The sequence below is a fragment of the Calidris pugnax genome, unplaced genomic scaffold (genome assembly GCF_001431845.1).
Source record: "Calidris pugnax isolate Ruff unplaced genomic scaffold, ASM143184v1 scaffold103, whole genome shotgun sequence".
Taxonomy (NCBI): domain Eukaryota; kingdom Metazoa; phylum Chordata; class Aves; order Charadriiformes; family Scolopacidae; genus Calidris; species Calidris pugnax.
The window spans coordinates 13,399,260-13,423,976 of record NW_015090990.1 but is presented as its reverse complement, the minus strand read 5'-3'; the positions used below and the strand labels follow the sequence as shown (position 1 = coordinate 13,423,976).

At 39.1% G+C, this 24,717-nt stretch overlaps 1 protein-coding gene across 1 annotated transcript in view; it reads left to right on the top strand.

Moving 5' to 3' along the window:
• LOC106895157 (ras-associated and pleckstrin homology domains-containing protein 1-like) overlaps positions 1 to 24,717 on the top strand; it is a 100,838-nt gene that overhangs the window by 43,142 nt on the left and 32,979 nt on the right. The window contains exons 3-4 of the mRNA XM_014954312.1: positions 4,967 to 5,072; positions 5,944 to 6,461. Coding sequence (XP_014809798.1) covers positions 4,967 to 5,072; positions 5,944 to 6,461 — 624 coding nt within the window. The remainder of the gene's footprint in view (positions 1 to 4,966; positions 5,073 to 5,943; positions 6,462 to 24,717) is intronic.

Here is a 24,717-nt window from a genome sequence, read left to right as displayed (position 1 = left end):
AATAGAAGTATACTTTATGTGGGGCTTACAGCTACCCTGTTGACATAACTTTTTGGTGATGTCTCAGTTTGTGTGCTGATCCATGCAAAATTCTTAAAACCTACTAACAGATAGTTGAGGGAAGGACTCATATTATTTGTTTCTCACTTTCATATTGCTGTAACATAGCCTGCAGTTGTCTTTCTGTCTTTTGCAACTTCTGAGAAATGACATTTCCCCCAAAACTTTGAATGACACCATATGCTTTTGTATAAACAAGTTAATGCAGTTAGTTGCGTCTCAGTTCATTTGTTTGGAAAGTGATTATGTCTTTATGCAGCTGACCCAATAAAGTCCCAATATAGGTGGGGTGATTAGAGCTAGTGAGCTCCAAAGTGCATTCTCCTGTACGCTCAGCATTTGTTGCTATTTATCAGCTGGACTCAAAGGTCGGTAGGAAGAAAGGGGTTTTGTCCCCAGGTTCCTTGACTTTTTTTATTTCATAAATGTTTATTTTGAGGGGATTGAAAGTAAGACCCAGATTTCTTTCCAGATGAAAATGCTTTTTAAAAGATTCATAATTCTTAATGCCCATGAGATCATTTGAATTCACTTTGCCCTCTTTAACTGTTGGTCAATAAAAGCATTATAAAATATAGTCACAAAATTCACAGCACATGCAAGCAGTGTTTGGCACTGATGTGGAGTGCACTAACTTTTATCCTGCTTTATAGTGCAGGTTAGATGAAGAAAAACTTACTGTGCTTATATGATCATTCAGAACTAAGCTTTTGGTGCTGTTGCAGATTTTAGCAATTCTCTAAACTGATGCTTTAGCATCATAATGTGTTATGGAGAATGTGACAGTATATTGCATATGTTTCCAAGGATGTGAAGTAATTTAATTATTATTAAATTAACTAAAATACATTTTAGATGCTTTTAGCCAGAATATATTTGCTTTACAGGAAATCTTTTGTGGCAGTCTATGGGTTTAGTCTGAAGGAATGAGCCAGTTTCAGAAGTAGCACATCTCTGCTGCCTCTAGGGTTATAGATATATACTTTTTTATTTTATTTTTAAAATATTCTTTTTCAGCAATTTTGTAAGGTCCACCAGAGGCACTAGGGGTGAGGTTTTTTCCACCTGATGAAAGACAAGGCTGCATCTACTGGCTTCTCATTCAGTGATGACTGACTTCCCAATAAAGTGATTTTATTTTTTTTTTTGAAGTTCAAGCCAAACTGATAAGTTAGTTCAGTGAAGATAAATATTAGGGGGAAAAAAATAGTGCATTTGATTTTTAAGAAGGGCGTGAGTAAAGATGTAGAAAATGGAAACAAAAACCTTAGGTGAGGAATTTTCATAGAATCCTTTAGGTTGGAAAACACCTTTAAGATCATCGAGTCCAACTATTAGCCTAGCACTGCCAAGTCCACCACTAAACCATGTCTCTAAGCTCCACATTTACCCGTCTTTTAAATAATTCCAGGGATGCTGAATCCACCATTTCCCTGGGCAACCCTTTTGGTGAAGAAATTATTCCTAATGTCCAATCTAAATCTCCCATGGTGCAGCTTGAGGCTGTTTCCTGTTGTTTTATTGGTTAATACTTGAAAGAAGAGACCCACCCTCACTTTGCTATAACCTCCTTTCAGGTAGCTGTAGAGAGCAATATGGTCTCCCCTGAGCCTCCTTTTCTCCAGGCTAAACAATACCAGTTCCCTCAGCCATCTTTTGTAAGACTTGTGCTCTAGACCCTTCAACAGCTTCATAGAACCATAGAATGGTTTGGGTTTGAAGGGACCTTAAAGATCATCTAGTTGCACCCCCCTGCCTTGGGTAGGGATGCCTCCCACTAGACCAGCTTAATCAAAGCCCTGTCCAACTTGGTCTTGAACACCTCCAGGGATGGGGCATCCACAGTTTGTCTGGGCAACCTGTTCCAGTGTCTCACCACTCTCACAGCAAAAAAATTCTTCCTAATATCTAACCTAAGACTTCCCTCTTTCAGTTTAAAACCATTACCCCTTGTCCTATCACTGCACTCCCTGATAGTGAGTGATAGAGTTCCTCCCCATCTCTCCTTCAGGCCTCCTTTAGGTACTGGAAAGCTGCTGTAAGGTCTCCCCAGAGAGAGTGGGAGAGACCTATTCTCTTCTCCAAGCTGAACAACTCCAATTCTCTCAGCCTGTTTTCACAGGAGAGGTGCTCCAGCCCTCTGATGATTTCATGGCCCTACTCTGGACCACTCCAGCAGGTCTATGTCCTTCCTGTGCTGAGGACTCCAGAGCTGGATGCAGTACTCCAGGTGGGGTCTCACCAGAGTGGAGTAGAGGGGTAGAATGAACATTCCTCAACCTGCTTGGTGAAGAAATTATTCCTAATGTCCAATCTAAATCTCCCATGGTGCAGCTTGAGGCTGTTTCCTGTTGTTTTATTGGTTAATACTTGAAAGAAGAGACCCACCCTCACTTTGCTATAACCTCCTTTCAGGTAGCTGTAGAGAGCAATATGGTCTCCCCTGAGCCTCCTTTTCTCCAGGCTAAACAATACCAGTTCCCTCAGCCATCTTTTGTAAGACTTGTGCTCTAGACCCTTCAACAGCTTCATAGAACCATAGAATGGTTTGGGTTTGAAGGGACCTTAAAGATCATCTAGTTGCACCCCCCTGCCTTGGGTAGGGATGCCTCCCACTAGACCAGCTTAATCAAAGCCCTGTCCAACTTGGTCTTGAACACCTCCAGGGATGGGGCATCCACAGTTTGTCTGGGCAACCTGTTCCAGTGTCTCACCACTCTCACAGCAAAAAAATTCTTCCTAATATCTAACCTAAGACTTCCCTCTTTCAGTTTAAAACCATTACCCCTTGTCCTATCACTGCACTCCCTGATAGTGAGTGATAGAGTTCCTCCCCATCTCTCCTTCAGGCCTCCTTTAGGTACTGGAAAGCTGCTGTAAGGTCTCCCCAGAGAGAGTGGGAGAGACCTATTCTCTTCTCCAAGCTGAACAACTCCAATTCTCTCAGCCTGTTTTCACAGGAGAGGTGCTCCAGCCCTCTGATGATTTCATGGCCCTACTCTGGACCACTCCAGCAGGTCTATGTCCTTCCTGTGCTGAGGACTCCAGAGCTGGATGCAGTACTCCAGGTGGGGTCTCACCAGAGTGGAGTAGAGGGGTAGAATGAACATTCCTCAACCTGCTGGCCGCATTTCTTTTGATGCAGCCCAGGGTACGATTGGCTTTCTGGGCAGCAAGCGCACATTGCTGGCTCATGTTGAGCTTCTGATCCAACAACACCCCCAAGTCCTCCTCCTCAGGGCTCCTCTCAGTCCATTCTCTGCCCAACCTGTATTTGCGCTTGGGATTGTCCCAGCCCATGTACAGAACCTTGCACGTGGCCTTATTGAACTTCATGAGGTTGGCATGGGCCCACCTCTCAAGCCCTACCTCATCCAGGTCCCTCTGGATGGCATCCTTTCCCTCCAGTGTGTTCGTCGCACCACAGAGCTTGGTGTTGTCTACAAACTTGCTGAGGGTGCACTCAATCCCCCTGTCCGTGTCACCAACAAAGATGTTAAACAGCACCGGTCCCAATACTGACCCTTGAGAAATGCCACTCATCACTGGTCTTCACTTGGACATCAAGCCTTTGACTGCAGTTCTTTGAGTGTGACCATCCAACCCGTTCCTTATCCAGTGAGTGATTCATCCATGAGATTCATGTTTCTCCAATTTAGAGGCAAGGATGTCATGCAGGACATTGTCAAATGCTTTGCACAAGTCCAGGTAGATGATGTCAGTTTCTCTTCGTTGCCCATCTCTGGACAAACTCCAGCACCTCAGTGTCTTTCTTGTAGTGAGGGACCCAAAACTGGACACAGTAGTTGAGGTGAGGCCTCACCAGGGCTGAGTACAGGGGTTTAATCACTGCCCTAGTCCTGCTGGCCACACTGTTCCTGATACAGGCCAGGGTGCTCTTCGCCTTTTTGGCCACCTGGGCACACTGCTGGCTCATGTTCAGCTGGCTGTAAACTGGCAACCCCAAGTTCTTTTCCTCTGGGCAGCTTTCCAGCCACTCCTCCCCAAGTCTGTAGTGCTGCATGGGGTTGTTCTGTTGGAGTTAGAAGAGACTTTTCTTTCAGACAAGTGCATCTTCAGGAAAACTTTTATCAGTACAAGCATTGCTTAAATTCGAACTCTTTGCAGGCCTGTTGAGCCTCAGTGACAGCAAGAGATAGATTTCCCATGTAACATTTGTCTTCCAGGGGCTGCAGCTCTGGACCCTGTCATGCAATCTCTTGGGTCACCAGCTGGATCATAATGCCCTACTGCTTGCTACTTAAAACAAATGCTGGTATTTATTATACTATGCTCACATTAGACTTCATAATACAAGAATTCAGTGTACTGGATAGAAAGATGTATCTTTTTTTTTTCTTTTTTTTTTTGTCTTCTTTTAAATATTAGTTTTTTGTAAAAAAACTTATCCTATGTAAACTGGCTGGGGTTTGCTTTCACAATTTAACATTTCTCCCAGGAAGGTCTTATTGAGAAAAATGACTGAATCCCTTTTAATAAAACAGAATTCTTCATTGAACGCTTTTGAATGCTTATGCCATGATTATGCTCATAAGCTAATGATGCATTTCTTAGAGAGGGTGCCACAGTTTGGATGTGTTTAGATACAGAAAAGATGTTACAGGTAGGCCAGTCTGTGTTTCAAAATGAGTTAGTATGTAACCTCATTTAAAAATGCATTTGAAATATGCTTCTATCCTTTTGATTCTAAAAAAACACAGAATGTGATTAACATCTTTTTCCACTGAATATGTGAAGCTAAATTTCTGTGGTATGGGCTTTTTTTATATGCCAGGAGTTTTTGAAAAAATTCTCTTAGAGAAAATTAATTTTCAATCATCTTGAAGATTTGCTTGTTCAGTTCCTTGTCAAACTTCATTCTATCCCTTTTTTGGGTCTTTTTCAGAGTTTGGATACAGACAAGCCTATGGCACCAGTGAAGAGATCACCTCTCCATCAGGAAACCAATCTTGCCAACTTCTCGTATCGCTTCTCCATGTACAATTTGAATGGTTTGTTTGAATTATTTACCTCCTCAAATATTAGTTTAGGAAAAAGAAAACCTGTTCCAGCTACAAAGGAGAACACTGTAAAATACAGGAACATTTAAATACACTTTTAGCTGAAGTGAGAACATGTTTGCCGAAGGCATTGCTTTCTGGTGGAACAGAATTTTGAGTATCCTAAAGCAGTATCTTTTACAGCACCTAGTAGCTGAGAATTGTAGTCTAGCATTTGTACAGAAATATAGATTCTGGGATCTAGTCTCGTGAAAGAATGAATTGACGTGTATCAGTTAAGAAGGAAGAATGAGCATCTTGCTTCATGGGACTGGATGCAGGAATATAGCTACAGAGTGCCTTCATGTTAAACAAAAATCATGTTTTTCCTTGTCTTAAAATGGCTTCCTGTGGTTGTAATACAGGAAGCCTTAATATTAAGGTTTGAGTATATGTATTGTGTTTTGTGGGTATTTTTAAAAGCAGTGTCGCATACCTTGCATTGCTTTAGCAGAAAATGCTAAGCAAAACACCTATACTGTTTTTATTATACAAATGTGGTTTTAGATCCTGTTCACAGGACAGCAGTTTAAACTTTTCAAATGTAATCTGAACATTCATAGATTTCTTCTGTTGCCAAATGTATTTAACCTAAATAGTTTTGTTTGTGTTTTTTTTTAATTGCTCTTAGACCAGTCAAGAGTAGTAGTGCAAATAAATTTTCCCTTAGCAGTGAGCAGAAATTTTTCAATACATATGGGAAAACAAAATACAGCTTCCTTTGCTCCCTTATCCTAGTTATTAAATTTGATAACACAAAGTGAAGAGTTGCTCAGACAAATGAAGTAACTCTGCATATACTGAAAACTCTTGTTTATTGCAGAAGCCCTGAATCAGGGGGAGACTGTGGATCTAGATGCCCTCATGGCTGACCTTTGTTCCATAGAGCAGGAGCTCAGCAGCATTGGGTCTCATTCAGCAAACAATGCTGCAGTGAAACGCCTTGCCACAGATTCCAAAGCTCAGAAACCACCTGCTGGCCGACCTCCTACTAAGCACAGCAGCATGAAAGGATTATCCTCCTCATCTGGTAAGGTGACAAAACCATCACATGCCAACGTATCTTTGGATGACATCACTGCACAGTTAGAGAAGGCCTCTTTGAGCATGGATGAGGCAGCCCAACAGTCTGTTGCAGAAGACGCCAAACCAGTAGTTACTGCTCAGCACAGGAGGACAGCATCTGCTGGCACAGTGAGTGATGCTGAGGTGCGCTCAATTAGTAACTCCTCCCGTTCCAGCATAACCTCTGCAGCTTCCAGCATGGACTCCTTGGATATCGATAAGGTGACAAGACCTCAGGAACTGGACTTGACATCACAAGGGCAACCAATCACTGAGGTAGTGTGTCATTAATTCAAGACTTTGGTTTGGGTTTTTTTTCTTCAAACTGGGTTCCCTTCCTCCCCCTCCCCGCCCCACACCTCACGCTGACACTCCTAGCTAAACATCGTCAGTGCAGTGGGGTTGATCAAAGATTAACATTGCTTTTTCATGGGCTGCACACGCTGGGGCTGCTTCTTTCTCTGTTTTTGTTTCTGTTTTCAAGGAATCTTTTTAAAGAATGTGTACTTCCTTTTTTTTAGGGGTCTTTCCCATTCTTCCTCCTCCTAAGCTAGTAATGGATTTTAATGTTTATAGTTTATGTTTTTATTCTAAGTAAATCTCATATATTGCTTTTGATTGAAATCTGAGGAGCACACAGCTGTGGAAAAAAGAAAGTAATACTGACAAGATTACATTGCTGTTACAGTACACTTAATACCTGAAACACATGGAGCAATTTGAGTGCTTATCTGGAGCTATACTATACCAGTAATTTGCTGCTACTTAGTATTCTTGTTTAATGTATGTCAGGGAGATCTCTTTGAAGCAAGGCACAACACAGAAAAACAACTGGGCTGGAATATGGCAATAGCAGATGTTCATTTGGCATTTTGGTCCCTCGGCATTGCTTAACCAGAGAGAAAACTTTTCAGTAAAAACACAGCCAGTTTGGGGAATGGTGAAAGTGCTGGTAACTTGTGGAAGGAAATGGGGAACATGTTCTAGTGAATTCAGAGAACTTAAACTGAACCCTGTCTTGTAGAAATATTCTCTGAAACAGAAATCTGGCATGTTCAAAAGTCAGTGGTACTAATATGCATGTTCTCTTTTATGGGAGAAAACTGGAACGAGCTGAGTTTATTCTAATCAATAATTAACACTAATTTGAATGAGCTGTGCTGAAAGCATGCCTCTACCCATCTGCAGCAAAAGATCATCTGATGTAAAGAGGGGATGATGCAGGCTTGTCAGTCTAATGATCAACACATCAAGGTCACACTTAAATCTTTATTTCAAATGGTGAGATCTGATTGAGTGACAGTTTATCTAAACTTTATTTTTGTATGAAAAGTTAGTGTTCAGTATGTTTTTATTGGAGATTCTTATTGAGTGAAGCAAAACACAAGTAGACGGAAACCTCTTCTGTTTGGAAAGTTAAAATGCAAGCCTTTGCATTGTTGCTGTGGGCTTAAGTATTGGAGCCACTGTATGACAATCATTGATTATATTGTTGTTTGTTTGTCAGTCGTTTTCTTTCTGTGGTATGACAAGGTGACAAGGCTTTTTTTTTTTTTGGATCTCTGACTGTTATTCATACAGATCTCTTTTTTTTTTAATATAAAAAGTTAGGCAGTATTGCATCTTTGTCTCTCCTCAGGCTTGAAAGATGATTTGAGTTGATCACTTCGGTAACTTGCATAGCATAAGAAAAACTTGAATTTTTTGTTTCTTAATTTTTAAAAATGTAGGATGTTTTCTGCATTGATTTTGCAGGTCTCCCTCTAGATCTCAGCCTCTTTTACTTCAGGAGTGATATACCGAAGGCATCAGTAAGATTGCCTTTCTTGTCTCCCACATTTTTCAGTTCTTCCCATGGCATGAGTAATCAACAAACCACCTGCTCTACTTAAGTAACTTGATGTTGGTGAATCAAGAGACAGAGCTCAAGAAGCTGCTTTGTCTTCATAGGAAGGTAGTCTATATTGCTGCAAGTGTTGCAGTTGCTTTCTGAGCTCTTGGCCACTGACTGCAAGGCTCAAAATCACCCCCAAAAGATTTTCTCACAAAGAAATATGAGAGCTGCCTTTGTAAACCCGGCAATCGCTTCTCATAAGAATGTGGCTATTGTTTCTCTGCCCAGATAAGTTGATAAGAATGATTCCTTTGAAGGAGGTAACCAGAAAGTGTTGGTCATTTGAGAGCCAAATTCTGCTCTCTTGAGAGCAGAAACCTGTACACTCATTAACAGTGCTGCTTTGTTTTTGCTCTATCCATTATTATTTTTTTTAATTTCAGTAGCCTGAGGAAGGTGTTCAACTTTGAGACATTTTCACCAAGTTTACAGAATTGATATTCAACTATACAGTATTGAAACTGTTACGTGAGGTAATGGAACTTTTTACTGTGAAGCAGCTTTTTTTTTTCCTCATCATAGCTGAAATGAGAAGAAAGAAATTCCTATCTGTTTGTGACAGATTTTGTGGTGGTGGTTGTTAAATGAAGTTTCACCTTATAAATGGGCAGGAACCCCGGGTCTCTTTGGTAAATCATTGTGTACCAACAAAGGAGTTTATTTTCTTTTTTATTCATTTAGTGCCTGAAAACTGTTGCTTAGAGTTTATTAATCCTCATGGCTAGATTGTGAACCAAAACACCTTTTCTTAGTATGGCTGAGTTCTACCCTTCCACGTGCCCAGTCAGCTCAATGGTGCTGTTTCTAATGGAGGACATCCTGCTGAGGAAGTAGCCTTTGAAGAAGACCTAGTGCCCATGGAGCAAAACCCATGATTTTTATGCAGAAGCTGGGAGAGGCTAATACTTCATGGCCATAGCAGATCTGTTTTGAGATTTGTTGTTCTTACTCAGTACTTGAAGTTAGCTCTTTTCTTTTTGCCTGTCTTCCTTGTGGCTGACTGCAGTTGAGCAGACCTTTAAAGTTTTTCTATGCTGCTATGGTTCTTCTGAAAGAGGTCAATGACTTGGCAGCTCTGCCCTTTTGACCGATCCTTTCTGTTCTCTCCAGGAACTATATATAGGGACTATAAGGGACTTTAAAAAGTCATCCCTTCTTCTACAACTTAGTTTTATTGGAATCACAAGTGGAAGAACATATCATTAGGTAAAACAGAAGACTTTTCATAGGAGAAAATGCTTGTCTGAAAAAGGAAATTTAGCTTTGCAGTTATTAACGTCAGTATTCCATCTTAAAAAGTAATTCTGCTGTGTATTTAAGAGCTCACTGACCTGGAAGTGTAGAGAAATTCTGTAGATGAACTGCCATGCACTGGCCCACTGGAAGTATCTATAGTCTATATAGATGGCTGATAATAGTGACAAATGTTGAAAGAGGCTGCAATTCTATAGTCATCAAAAATGGGAGGATATGACTTCCTTTTCCTCTTGTCCATCCCCAAAACTCTTATTTACATTGTCTCAAGTCCTCCCTTGTCCCAGCTTTGACACTGGTACTTAACACACGAAAACTTGCCACTTCTATTTTGAGGCTTGTTATATGTTATTTGTATGAATTACATAGGCTCAGAGGGGCCTCATATTTGCTGATGCGCAACTCGGGGATTGTAGCCAAGATATGGAGGCTGGAAGGGAGAGCAGGAATACACCCGTTGGTGGTAATGGATTATTCAAATCATTTTGCCTTAGCGATTGGACAGGCACCTTATCGTCCTTATCTTCCTCTTCCTCTTAGCAGTCTGTGCCTGGGGTTGAAGATACATCAGCATCGCACCAGTTGATAACTCTTGGTGATCCTGTTGGCCAGGACCATCCTTGTTGTTCTCATTCTGAAAATGTCTCTATGCCACTTTCAGGAGAATTAGTTGGCATTCCCTGGGTTGTCTAAAATCACAGTTTTATTAATTGTCATCATGATTTGTTTATTTTTCTCCCTTTCATAACAATACTTAACATTGTCTCCTTGGATATTGTGAATGTTAATGTTCAAAGACTATTGCTTTGCAGTCTCGTGATCTTGTCTTGGTGGCACTGAGTGTTGTTGGTCTGCACTTATGTTCTTGTCTTCAGTCTCCTCTAGCTAAGAAAAGTTGTTTCCACCCCACTCCAACCCCTTCTAATTCTTGCTAAATTGAAATCTTTCTTTCACAAAATTACTTTCCAAATCCTTGCTTTAACAGTATTCTTCCTTAAATTGATAAGTTCCTTTGTCTTCTGTGCTTTTAGTTGCATAATAAGTGGCATACACTTTAAATCTTGATTTCTGCATGTGGGATACTTCACTTGAATGTACACTGAATGAGTGATGTAATACCATGAATAACGACAGGGGAAGTGACAACTCCATGGCAAAGTTGTCCCTCCCACCCACCCGTATTACCTTTTTCCTTCTTCCTTTGGTCCTTCTGCCACCAAGAAATTGTCTCTATTTTTAGTGAGCTGTGCTGGAGCAATAGGAGAAGAAGGTAACAGCAAGAGAATAGAGAGCTGTGTTGATCATGCTGGTGTAGCTAGTTATGTCTGATCAGTGAAAGGGTCCATTCATGGACAGTCACTGTTACTGCTCTGTGTATACTTAATGAAGAGATTGCAGATAAGTTTGAAGTCTGCCATCTGGTCTGGCACAGTACAGGATCATCCCCCCTCCCTCCCAGCACAATCAAGTTTGTTATGACCATAACCCAGTTTGCACAGCTGAGAGATTCTGACTTGCATATGAAAATAATGCATAATTTAGCAATTGCTAATTCTGCATGATTGTTTTGTGGTGGGGATTTTTTTTTGCGCTTTTACTTAAATTCATTGTAGTTCTAGACTTGAGATGTAAGAGGTGAAAATCACAACAGGGACTGACAGTGCATTAAAACTACAGGTTATTTGCTTTACTTGGCTGAGAAGGTGGCAGTATAGAGTAAATGTTAATATTAGTTTTTCAGGGAAAACAAGGGAGCTTTAGGGGCATGACAGTCATGATTGTAACGTAAGCTCAGCACACGTAGACAAATCTGTGAATTGGGCAATAACTCCTTTGGGATAAAGTGGAAATGGGACAGAGATTGTGTTCTCTAGCAATTTTACCTTTGTTCTTGTATGGACATGTTGTCACTAAAATAGTATTTGCTACACAGTAACATAATGCAGAAGCTTTTCCTACCTATTAAAGATTATTGTAGCTCATGTTTTATGTAGGATTACTAAATGTTACAATGTATGTAAATGCAGTTAACTGTTTCTGTATGCACAGAAATTAACCCATAATATGGTCTTTGGTAGGCAACAGTATCTTAAAATAGAGTTGGATTGCTGTACCTCGCATGCTATTTGTAGGTAAATTAAAGAACAGTTGTGGTCTGGTTTAACTCTTGGAGGAATACAGCATTATTGGCTCTCATATTTTGGGAGCTTAAGGTTTGAGTACTTCTCCTTATGTTCCATGTTTTTTGTGGTTAGCAGATGTTAAGGATGTTAGTCTGTGATTTGTGAGAGTAGTCACAAATATGCAACAAACAAGGCATGACAGGCATTTGGTTTGTTTTTCCTCTAGAGACTTAAAAAAATTAATTTATTTTTATTTTATGCCAGTTGTATTATGTCCTTGGTTTTGTACACAAAGTATATTCTGGAGTGTTTGTCCTTATCCTTTTCCTAAGCTAAGAATAGTCAATGGAAAGACTTTAATTTGAACCACAATTAGACCATCTTGTCCTTTTTTGTTGTTGTTGTAATTATTAGTCAAAAAGTGCTTTTTAATAAGTCAACAGCAAAGGAAAACTGTGTATATCTGTCATCTTGAAGGATGACTTTGGCTTCAAATTTTGTTGGCATAAGAAGTGTGAGCCATCCAGTTTTCAAGTATTCTTGAAATACATGTAAAATGACTCTTCACTTGCCAGATTTTAGAAGCTTTCAAAATACCCGTGGAGATAAACATATCAGTTTATGAAATACAAACAATACTTATGCATTTTGGTAATCAACTTGGCTATTCATCGTGAAGTTTATGCATGACAGTAAAACAATTTTCATTCTGTGAGGTGCTAGAACCCAAAGATTACTAATACACTCTTCCCAATGCCTGCAGAACTAGGACCTAATTCTTTTTTCACATTATACTTGGGGAATCTGCAAAGCAAATGGTGGGAAGGGATCGTTATTTTGGGGGTTTTGTTGTAAGAATTTTAAATTGGAATCCAGTGGAGATGTTCTAGAAGTTTAAATTACTGTACATGCATAGAATGGTACATCTTAAAAATTGGGATATATAGATTTAAAATAAGTGAAAGGGAACTGAGAGAATCTAAACAGTTTCTTTGTATTGGTAAATCTTGATTTGCTGATCAGCATATCTGACTTATCAAATAGCCCTGAATTTAACATTTACCCTGTAACTTTTTTCCATGTAGGAAGTCACTAACTAAAGTGTAGCATGCACTGTAAAACATGTAAGAATAATTTATGTTCTGAGGTTGCCTGTCAGCTTTTCCTTACACTGATGAATAAGCTCAAAAGTTCCCTCTGTGGAAGGAACAGGAACATGGACAGTATGGGACATGTCTTGTTTGACACAGCTGGCTGGCAATGCTTGTATCAACTCAAAAATTACAGTTACGGTAATTTGTTTCCTAAAGTATGAACACTAAGGCATTATCCATGCATAAATGCTGTTTTTTCTGGTTGTTCTGTGATGTTGGAGTCTTTTGTGGACAAGCAACTGGATGACTCAAACTCTGCTAACCCAAATGCAGAGTCTATCTGCAGTTGAAACTGCTTCTTCAGCAAGTTTCCTGGTAGCCCCTTGCAGATGGCAGTAGTGAAGTGATGGTCACTGGCAAAGTCGTACTATATCAGTTAGAATTTGTCTGCAGTGTGCTTGTCCTTTCTTCCATTGTGTCCTTCTGGAGATACTGAACACTTGATGGCTTCTGTTTTCCATTTGTTCTGACTTTTTAAGATGAAGGCACACAGTTCAAGGTTCATCAGCCTTCACTTTCCAGTTCCAGTAGACTCTTGCCTCTAAGAAGAAAAGAACGTGAATTGATGGCAGTGGTAGTCAGCTGAGCTGGTATCCTCTTAAAATGGTTAGACTTCTGTGTGTGTATGTACATGTGCTGTTTTGATTAGGAATACTAACAGTAGAATAGCTGCTGTTGCTGTTGGAAGCTGCCTGCAGTCCAGTGACCTTTTTTATACTTTTCAGCTTTCCCTCCTGCCTCTTTACATATGTTGATTAGAGAAGTTGATCAGAGGGCTGGAGCTCCTCTCCTATGAGGACAGGCTGAGAGAGCTGGGGTTGTTCAGCCTGGAGAAGAGAAGGCTCTGGGGAGACCTTATAGCAGCCTTCCAGTATCTGAAGGGGACGTACAGGAGAGCTGGAGAGGGGCTCTTTATCAGGGAGTGTAGCGATAGGACAAGGGGTAATGGTTTTAAATTGAAAGAGGGGAAATTTAGGTCAGATACTAGAAAGAAATTCTTTACTGTGAGGGTGGTGAGACACTGGAACAAGTTGCCCAGAGAAGCTGGGGATGCCCCATCCCTGGAAGCGTTCAAGTCCAGGCTGGATGCGGCTTTGAGCAACCTGCTCTAGTGGGAGGTGTCCCTGCCCAGGGCAGGGGAATTGGAACTCAATGATCTTTAAGGTCCCTTCCATTTCTAACCATTCTATGATTCTAAGTCACTGTCACAAACTTCAGTTATAGAAGACGGTTTGAATGGCTGCTGTGTAAATAACCATGTTTTAAAATAAATCTCACTGCTTTCATGCTGATTCCACAGCACTTTAGAAAAATACTTGTGTTTGTGATATGACTTACTGAGAAACTGTATCAGTGCTACAGACAAGCTAAGAAAATGGTTGCTCAGAGGTTGGAAATATTACTAGATTCATCTGCAAGAGACCAAATACCATAGATTAATGACCAAGTAAATCTAGGCAACGTACCTCTCAAAAGAAGCAGTCTTGGACCAGGACACTAGACCAGAGCTGAGAAATTTGAATTCTTGCCTTATGATGTTATCAAATTTTGCCAAAAGCACTGCAGGTAGTTGTATGCTTTGGTTGCAGTTTCCAGTGAAGATATCACTGTACAGATTGTGATTAATTAATAGAGCTTTTAAAACAGCTAATTTCTTTGTAGATAGACCAGTTCACTTAAAATCAAGACAAATTCCTTTACTTTTTCTGCAACTTCTAATTAGATTAGGGAAGAGAAATACTACATCTGTAGGAAATTAGCAACAGCTTACTTGTTTGTCCTTACTTCAGGTTGCCAAAAACCAAATTTGGAACAGATCACAAAAATTAAGAACACACCAGCCAATTGTGGAACATTAAACTCTTAAAAGGAGAAAAGAATTTACACAGTTTTCTTCAGTTACATATACTGCTAACTTATAGGATGAAAACTAGGGTTTGTCAGTTTTGTAAAGGAGTTTGAACCCAAAAAATGAGACATCAAAAATAAAACAACTTGGAACTGTGTCAGTTTTGCACATGCTGATTTGTGTTTAGTCTGTTATAGTATAATAAAAGTCTGCAAATACAAAGAAAAGTCTTCATTTTTAGTTAACCAAATATACGGCCTTCGTTACAGTTTCCCATGTTGCACATTTGCTAGTCAAGTTATTCAAGATTTTGGACCAGCCACAGCAGTGGTTTGCTTTATGAATGCAGCTTTCGTTTGTTTCGTGTGGCTTACCTGCTTTTAAACAAAAGGGTAGATTTGTGACTTCTAACTCCCCAGCTGTGTATACCTGTTCACTTCTAGAGACTGGTCTTTAGATGATTTGATGCCTGTGGTCTTTTTTTTTTAAGGCTGATTAACAGTTTCAAAGTCAATGGACATAAAAGCAAATGTTACTTAATACAATTACTACTTAGTGTAAAAGGCAGCCAATTCAAACAAAACCAATTAAAGCTATGTGTACTTTTATTCATTAGGTTTCTTAGCTGCTTTGATGTCTTATTTTCTGTGCTGCATGTGAAGTCCTTCACAGGATGAAGTATCTGATATTCTTTGTGGAACTAACGCAATTATGCATGAATTAGTCTTACTAAAGTTTGGGGTTTGTTTTTCCTTCCTTCTTTCAGTCTTGCACTTATTTCTTTTTCCATTCCTCCTCTTAATGTACCTCTTTTTGTACAGATCAGACGTGATCTGACTTTCTGTGAAATTATACTCCATCTTATTCCTGTTATTTTGTTTTTTCTTTTGGAAAGATTCTACTGCAGATATACTTTATTTGGGATTTCATATTTGGTTTATGCTAATTTAGGTCCATGTTGCTGCTGAATTGGGCAGTCTTGCCCAATCTTGTATTGGCACTAGTGTCTGTGCAGCTTCTAGTGATTTGGATCAGCTTGTGGTCGCCCTGAAAAAGGATACTTCTGAATTCATTGTTCATTGATCCACTGGACCGCATGGCCAAAATCACTGCTGTCCACACAAAAGAGACATGAGAGCACATGGTTGAGGGAAGGTCAGGACTCTGTCTTTCTTGTGGCAGTTGAGTCTTAAATTTCTTAAAACCAGTAGTGAAACTAAGCTTGAACTGAAATGTTTACTGGCTTTTGCAATTCTTTCTGTCCTGCTATGTCCCAGGGAACTTACATGCAACAGGGAAGCGTTGAAACCTGACCTGTGAGGTGCATGGACTGGCAAATAGCACACCTCATGCTCGCAGTGTAGCAGTTTCTTAATTTGAAATGTCCACAGACATGTGTCTTAAATTGCATTGAATTTCAATAGGTTTATATAGTGACTACCAGAACTGGCATGAAGCTATAAGCATCCCTGGTAGTTAAGAAACACTTGCTATAAATTAATGGGTTTTTTTGTTTGTTTGTTTGTTTTTTGTTAGTCCTGATGGTTTGTGGGGTTTTTTTTAGGTTGCAAAGTTGAATACTTAGAGTTAGGAAATTCCAGTTGCTTGCAGTGAAATGCAGTTGCACGAGTTCCAGGAGGAGGGGTTGGCCACTTGGGAGCACAGAGTAATAGCTCTAGATTCTCAGTTCCCGTGTCTGGCTCCAGTATGTTCTGCAGCAGCCAAGCATTGCAATTCCAAGAAGGCTGCTGTACTCTCCCACCGTGGACCCAAGCATTCTCAAACTTGGCCAATCTTTTGTTCAAGTTTAGCAGTGTGTAGTCCAATTGAGGGCTGGGCAGTTCTCTGTGAGAGGATTCAGCCTTGAGGTTTTTTATTTTTTAAAGTGTGATACTTCATATTTCACTGAGACTTCTAAAGGCTTATGCTCCGACAAATTTGGGCAACTTCCCGTGAGATGGCACAAAGCAAGTCTTTGAGGATGCCCCACCAGTAATCTATTTCATGGTCAGACGTGCAGAAGTCTTTAAAAACATCTATATTTTAAATGAGATGCACCTTTCTTTCTTCTTTGTCCAATGTAAATGACTAGTAACCAGCCTGTAACAGTAACCTGTCATGAAAATTTCTGTCATAGTGGTTATAGCTTGGCAATTTTTTTATAAGCAATTTAAAGTGTATCTTGTACATGGAAGTATTAGGCAGCTCTGTTATCTAATGCTGCTGCTTCAATTTCTAAATGTCTATTTTTCTCTCCTGAGGTTTTGATAAGAAGAAACTGTAAACCCTTTTGCATCTATCAAACCTTAAGTGTGTAACTTGGTTACCAAAATTAACATGCCTGAAACAAATACTTTTGTACCTTTGAAGGAAAATGAGCAAGCATTGGGTGACACACTGGAAATCTTGGGTGCTCTGCTTTTTAGTAGCATAATATTCAATTTTTGATCCCTCAACAACTTCATACTAAGAAGCTTGTCACTAGCATGAACATTTTGTCCTGAGCCACAAACATCTTTTGTTTTTCTTTTTTTTTTCCCCTTCCCTTACTGAAGAGCATGGAAATACAGAAATACTTCCTATTTCTTTTTAAATGAATTACAGTGTGAGGGCTCTCAGAGATCTGAAACAGTATAATCAACTGGAAATAAGATAAATCTGTACTAAATGGACATTCTTCTTATATGTACTTAGTAATTGTCACCAGAGTGTCTTATGTTATGTACTGGTATGGAGGAACTGACATGGGAAGCAAGATAAGCTTGTGAAAAGTGACAGTATGTTTTTTTCTGTTTGTAATGTTTAGAGAATTTAACTCTCAGTTGCTGGCTTAGTGAGCAAGTGGTTGTGCAAAGAGAATGTTACCTGGGTTTATTTTCTGATTTGTTTCAACAAAGGCAGAAAAAAGTGTGTTGTATGTGCCTGCAGATGTTTTACTGCAGTGCTTTTATCTGAGATTCTTGACTGTTTACCCTGTGAACAAAAACATACTTGTATCCTGTCTCCTTCTCCCTTCCTATAGAAGAGAACCTGAATCTCCTCTTGTCTTCAAGTCATTGATCATTTCTCTGTAAGAAATCTGGATGAGGGACACTGCAACTTCCTAATCCAGTTGGGTTTCCTTTGCTAAGCTAAGTTAATCATCATCAATGCTTCTTTCTTCCCTCTTCTGAACCTTAAAAAGCCTTTCTTTCTCTTCCTTTTCCCCTCCTCCCCTTTTCCATCTTTCCCTCCCCAATATGTGTTTTTTTGTTTGTTTGTTTGTTTCTGGGATGTTCTGTCAATCAGTCCAGGCATCCCATTAACTTTCCAGAAGAGGAAACTGAGTTGAATCCAGTTTTTAGACATATTTATGTAGCTTCTATTTACGTCAATAGTTGGGTCAATTTGCCTGCAACAGAAAAATCACATTAGTGGCTTTGAGTTTAATTCATTAGTATGCCAACACTGCAGTAAGGTAACTATGTATGTATCACTACCGTCAAGCTTTTTAGTCTTAAGTTGACCATTGCCTATTTTCTAGTTACTAATTGGGCAAGACTATTTGAAATATGCAACTTTTTTTCTGAGGCATGATTGCTCTTGGCAGTTATAGGATCATAGGATATAATAGAAACATAGAATCATTTAGGTTGGAAAACACCTTTAGATTGAGTCCAACAAAAAACCTAACACTGAGAAGTCCACCACTAAACCTGTTTCCTAAGCACCACATCTGCACATTTTTAAAGTATCTCCAGGGGTGGTGACTCAACCAATTTCCTGGGCAGCCTGTTCCAGTGCTTGATGGTTTGTCAGTGAAGAAATTTTTCCTAATATCCAGCCTAAATCTCCTCTGGTGCAACTTGAGGCCATTCCCTCTCGTCTTACCACTTGTTACTTCAGAAAAGAGACACCTATCTTGTTATAACCTCCTTTCAGGCAGGTATAAAAAGCGACAAGGTTTCACCTTGGTCTTCTTTTCTCCAGCCTAAACAAATCCTCATTGCAAAGGAAAGCAGAAAATATTTTTTTTTTTAAATTAGACGTTCATAATTTTGTATTGTGTGGTCTTATACTTTCCAATTGAATGCACATCCCCAAAGAGTTTGCAAATAAAACTTTCAGGTTTTCTTTCTCATCTTTGTCATCCTTTTGGACAAAATTACAAAAATTATGTTTAAACTGTTATTAATTCTTGTTCTTTTTTGGAAATAGTGGATTCTAATTCTTTAAGCTAGAATCTAAAGAATTCTAGCACTGATGTAATTGAAATGCAAGCTATAGTAGTTACCTTTTCAACTAAGTTCTGCAAGCATATAGGTCTCTATAGGACACACTGTACTCGGTTTCCCTCATTCTCATTAGTTTCCTAGGGACAGAAGGAGGCTTTTAAAAAAGCCTTTTTGTGGTGTTTCTCAACTGTCACAGGGCTCAGTACTGGGACCCGTTCTATTTAATATCTTTATCAATGATCTGGACGAGGGGATACAATGGTATCCTGGCCTGTATCAGGAACAGTGTGGTGAGTAGGACCCGAGAGGTGATCGTCCCCCTGTACTCGGCATTGGTGAGGCCTCACCTTGAGTACTGTGTCCAGTTTTGGGCCCCTTACCACAAAAAAGACATTGAGGTGCTGGAGTGGGTCCAGAGAAGGGCGACGAAGCTGGTGAGGGGTCTGGAGAGTAAGTTTTATGAGGAGAGGCTGAGGGAGCTGGGGTTGTTCAGTCTGAAGAAGGGGAGGCTGAGGGGAGACCTTATCAGGCTCTATAACTACCTGAAGGGGGGGTGTAGAGAAGCCGGGGTCGGTCTCATCTCCCAAGGCACAGGAGATAGGACAAGGGGAAATGGTCTCAAGTTGTGCCAGGGGAGGTTTAGATTGGATATTAGAAAATATTTCTTTACGGAAAGGGTTATCCAGCATTGGAATAGGCTGCCCAGGGAAGTGGTTGAGGCACCATTCCTGGAGGTGTTCAAAAGATGGGTTGATATGGTCCTCAGGAATATGGTTTAGTGATTCTTATTTCTTATTTATTTTTATGTCAGAATTAGGTTGATGGTTGGACTAGATGATCTCTAAGGTCCCTTCCAACCTAGACGATTCTATGATTCTATGAGTCTATTAAATCCAAAGTAGTGGCACAAGGGTGCCACCAGCTGGTTTAGTTAGATGTGTGTGTTAACGTTAAATTGTTAAAATGAGTTTTGCAAGAAATGTGGCAAGATGTTTATATGCACAATTCCTCAGTGTCTTGTTGTTGTCTTTTGGTTTTCTTATGTACTGAGGTAAGATATTCTGTTGTACATACCTTGAGTGAATGATGTCATTCAACCTACAGATAATATTTAACCAGAAAGGAGTTTTTCTATTTAAGATATTTAAGGCATTAGAACAATAAGATAGAATGCCATAGAAGGTTGCCAGGTCATCTTTTTCTTACAATTCCCACACAGTTTTTATTCATTATTTGTAAATTTACAGTATAATGAAAATGTTTGGCACCTTTCATACTGCATTGTACTGTTTTTTAAGCCATGCATGTATGTATTCAGAGCCCTTACCTTAAAGTTAGAGGAACTGGATGCAACTGTCTTAGTGATGAGATTCAATCTTTCTAAATTTGTGCCACTTAGTTCTGTACTAAGTGATAATCAGGTGTGTAACACAAAAATGGATCGGCTTCCATATGAATGTGATTGTCAAGGTTTGCAAAAATGTGCAAGTAGAATTGAAGAAATGAGGCAATGTATATAGCATGTTACCCGTGAACTAATAGCCTGCTACAGTTGCTAGATGGACTGTACGACCTGCATCCTTCAGAACCTAGCTAGGCAGCTTGGTTTATCACCCCTTCTAAAACGATCCTGACTTCTTAAAATCCACCTATCAGTTACTTTCTGCAAAACGTAATTTTAATATACTCAGTGTGTTTGTTATTTTAGAAATCATTTCAGGTTGGGTTTTTAGGGTTTTTTGGTTTTTTGAAACTAGCTTTCATCTGAAGACCTCGGAACCTCAAGAATAAAACACCCACTGAACTTTTCATAAAGGAACTAACTAGGGTAATAGGGCAGAAAATCTTGAGGTTTTGGCCATGTGAAGGATTACTTGTTGTTCAGTATAGTGCAACCAATTATATTCTGAAAACCTGAAAGGTATTTTCATTTCCCTAGCTGTCCATCTGTTCTATCATGTTTAGCAAATATGTTTTGTAGTTGTAGGGTTGATGATGGGTATAAAAATGTTTCAGCATTGAAAAAACTTGCTGGCATAAGCAAGTATGTATTTAAGAGGAGCATTGTGTTGTGAAATGCAATAGTCAACAGCTGGTCCGTGAACTTTTGGTATTTAGGCCTGAACATAGTGGATGTTACATTCCCGTCTTCAAAGAAAGGATATAGGAAGTCTTTGAAGTCCAAAATGTAATTTGGAACAAGGCTATATTCCATGTTTTTATGAACATCAAGGCTAGCTGTCTTTGCTCAATGAACCAAACGGGAAAACTATTTAAAATTTTTTGTCCTAGCATCATCTAGCACTTTCAAATGTTAATTTTAGTCAAATCTAGTTTTCTAATTTGTGATTATCCATACCAGCTAAAGTTCATTATGGATACACTAGCAGGCTTATTTATATGTTTTTTTGTTAGTCCTGGTATTTTGATAATTGTAACCCATTTTTTAATATTAAAATGTTTCTGTACTTATGTGCACAGCTGTTTTCTCATCCCTTGAAAAGGGCATGCCTTTTACTTTATAGAAAGTCAATTTCTATTGAGGTGCTGGAGGACATTGAGGTGCTGGAGCAGGTCCAGAGAAGGGCAACGAAGCTGGTGAGGGGTCTGGAGCACAAGTCTTACGAGGAGAGGCTGAGGGAGCTGGGGTTGTTCAGTCTGGGGAAGAGGAGACTGAGGGGCGACCTTATAGCTCTGTACAAGTACCTGAAAGGAAGCTGTAGAGAGACGGGGGTTGGTCTCTTCTCCCAAGTTACAGATGTCAGGACAAGGGGCAATGGCTTCAAGTTACGCCAGGGGAAGTTCAGGTTAGATATTAGGAAACATTTCTTCACTGAAAGGGTTATCAGGCATTGGAATGGACTGCCCAGGGAGGTGGTGGAGTCACCATCCCTGGAGGTATTTAAGAAACGTGTAGACATGTTTCTTCAGGGCATGCTCTAGTGCCCAAGATTATTGGTTTGTCGTGGGTTGCTGAGTGGGTGGGTGATGGTTTTTTGGTTTGGTTGTTGTTGTGTGTTTAGGTGGTGGGTGGTGTGGGTTTTTTTTTGTTTGTGTGTTGTTTTTTTTTGGTTTTTTGTTTGGTTTTTTTTTGTGGTTGGACTCGATGATCTCTGAGGTCCCTTCCAACCACCACAATTCTGTGATTCTGTAATGTTCTGATCAGCATGTCTTGTCTAGTATTTTGAGGATTTTTAAATTATTATTTTTGACATCCATAGTTTCCAGTGTGACTTGGAATAATTGCTTCTGGGAGTTACAGTAGAAAACAGTTCAAAACTGTCATCACTTCAATATCTGTTTGTACTTCTTGTATAAAATGAGTTAAAAACATAATTTTCCAATTTTTTAAATAGTTTTCACTTTTTTCTCTCTATCCAGGTCTTTTGAAGTAAATTGACTTTCTGAAACTTAGTTCGAAGTCTGCTCCATATTATGAGGAGGCAATACAATATAACTGAATAGCTTTTTGTGTTTTGTGTAAAAGTTGTCCCCAAAAGAAGTGATTTCGCCATGAAAAGAAGTTGCAAGCATATTTGGTACTTGATGGTAGGCTTCATATTTGGTTTCTTTAGGGAAGGAAAAATATCTTCTGAAGATTATAAAGAAAGAAACTTAGTGAGGTTCAGTCTCCAGCATGGCTAGTGTTATGGCCTATCCAGTGTTACTGTTGTGCGGTCTTGTAACACAGCTTTTATATCAACAGATTCTTCACTTATTCAGTTTCTGTGGAAGTGCAAATCACATAATTTGATGACACAACAAGGAGAAAAAATTCCTAATCCCTCTTAAGAATCCTCTTAAAGCTCTATCTCATTTTCCTTCCTGCATACTCACCATGCTATGGTATTTGGAGTTCTGCCTGAGCAGTTGTGTTCTTAGATCAACTGGATATCTTAAGTGGAATCTGACTCTGTATTAATAATTTAAAATATCAAACTATAAGTGTTGGGTTTAAGATTATTTTTTTTATTGACAGAGTAGTTTTATAGATCTCCTTTAGTAGAAAACTTTAATGTCTGCTAATGCTATTAAGTTAATTTTTTTTACTTATAGTGGAAATAACTTTGGGAAGCTTTTTCATTTGCATTGCATTTGCCTTAGTCGTTTTATACAAAACCTTATGAAAAGGTATGGTTGTAGTTGATGGCTATATTTTATTGAGAAAGCTGTCCTATACATAAAAAATACAGCTTTAAAATACCTCCTAGCAGAAGTAAAGAACTGCAGCTAGCTTTGAACTGTACACATTATACATGTCTGTGACTCAATGTTATTAATTTTGAATAAGCTTCACTGAGTATTTTAGTGAATGCAGCAATTAACTAGTCTTCCAACAGTGTTTCAACCTAGCTCTTATATAATTTCATGCTTAGTATAAAGAAGTGCACATTTTTTGCCTTCTCTGAAACTTTTGTCAAATTTTGATACTTTCATGATGTTTCACACTACTTTCTAAGGATGTTTTTAGTATTGTCACAAGGTTGTGTGACAATTTAAAATAAAATTGAAATCAGAATACCCATTATGAGAAATTATAGCCTTGTACTGTGAAAGCAGTCAGCTTACTGCTACAGGATAGAAAAATGCATGGCATTGGGGGAGTGCGGCAGATAGGACATCCTAGTTTGTGTAATTGCAGTTGTGTTTATATCCTGAACAAACCTAAAAGGATGCACTGGGGGAGGGACTTCTTTGTTGCCAGGGCATGAGTTCTCATTGATGCAATGGGAGCGGGTGGAAGGAGAGCAGGTGCTGTTCATGGTGAAAGACTAGAAATTACTATCTAGGAGTAATTAATGTTTTGGTTTTGTTTTCCTAGATTTCATTGGTATTATTTTTAGTTTGGAAGAAAGAGGAGGAAGAAAAGTACATTAATTTATCTGGAGAGATCAGGCATTTCTACTGTTGGAGCTTTGATATGTATTTGAACTCCAGAAGTAGAGAGGAAGACTGGGCTGTTTAGATCCTCTGTGTGGTCAATTGTGATTGTAGTAACTTAAGAAAAAATAACAAAATATTTATCTTCCCCTGAACAATGGAATATTCCTATGAGGGAGTAGTGAAGGGCAACATCTTTTCACCTCAAAAGTTGATGTTTGAGCTGAAGTCTTTCTTTTAACATAGATTAAATGTTTTAAAACTGTGGATTGTGGAAAAGTAACACATTATTGTTCTAAAATGAAACTTAATGTTTTTCTTTCTCTAATGGTTTGTGCAGATCAAATATTTAAAAAAATATGTGCACGGAGTTAGTAGTTGTTTAGCCAAGCTATAATTCCTAGAAGTTGGGCTTTCCTGTTGCTTTGCTACTTCTGCTCGTTCTAATTTTTGAGTATCTGTAGTACTGCAGAATGTGTTAAGCAGTAGGGAGGAGCCATGCACAAAAGGTGTCTGGCAAAGAGTTGCTCCCTTCCTGTTTCTAGACACATCTTTCCAGCTCAAATTGACATAGGTAGTTGTCATCGCACTGTTACTTCATATTTTTCTGGCCAACACCTGTTCCCATGAAATACCATCATTCTTGATTTCCAAAATAACTTTCCTGTGGTTATCTGTTTTCGTATTTTGCTGCAGGTCTGGAAAACCTGGGAAAGTACTAGCAAAGTCCCCAGTGGTTATTGTTTTGTGAGAAATATATGGCATTCCCTTTTCCAGATAGAATAAAAGTTCCTTAATGGAGAAAAGTTCCATTGTACTTAAATGCAAGATGGCAATAGCCAAAGTGACCAATGATAGGAAGAAGGTTAAATGATCTGCCTTGAGTGTCTCTGTAAGAGAAATATTCTCCAATAAATAGTATTTCCATTAAGAGGAGTTTCAGTATCTCCTCTTTATCCTGACGTATTTTTGACTGACAGTCTAAGGAGAGAAGGTGGCTAAACCCTAAGGAAGACGCTACAAATGTACATTGTCATGTTCTTTCTATTGCAGTCGTCCATTCACCAAGAAAAAGTGATGCATGTTAATTGGAGTCCATGATATCTGACAGGAATCTCTTTAATAGAATTTCCTTAAACTTGCCTTTGGATTTTTATGTATAT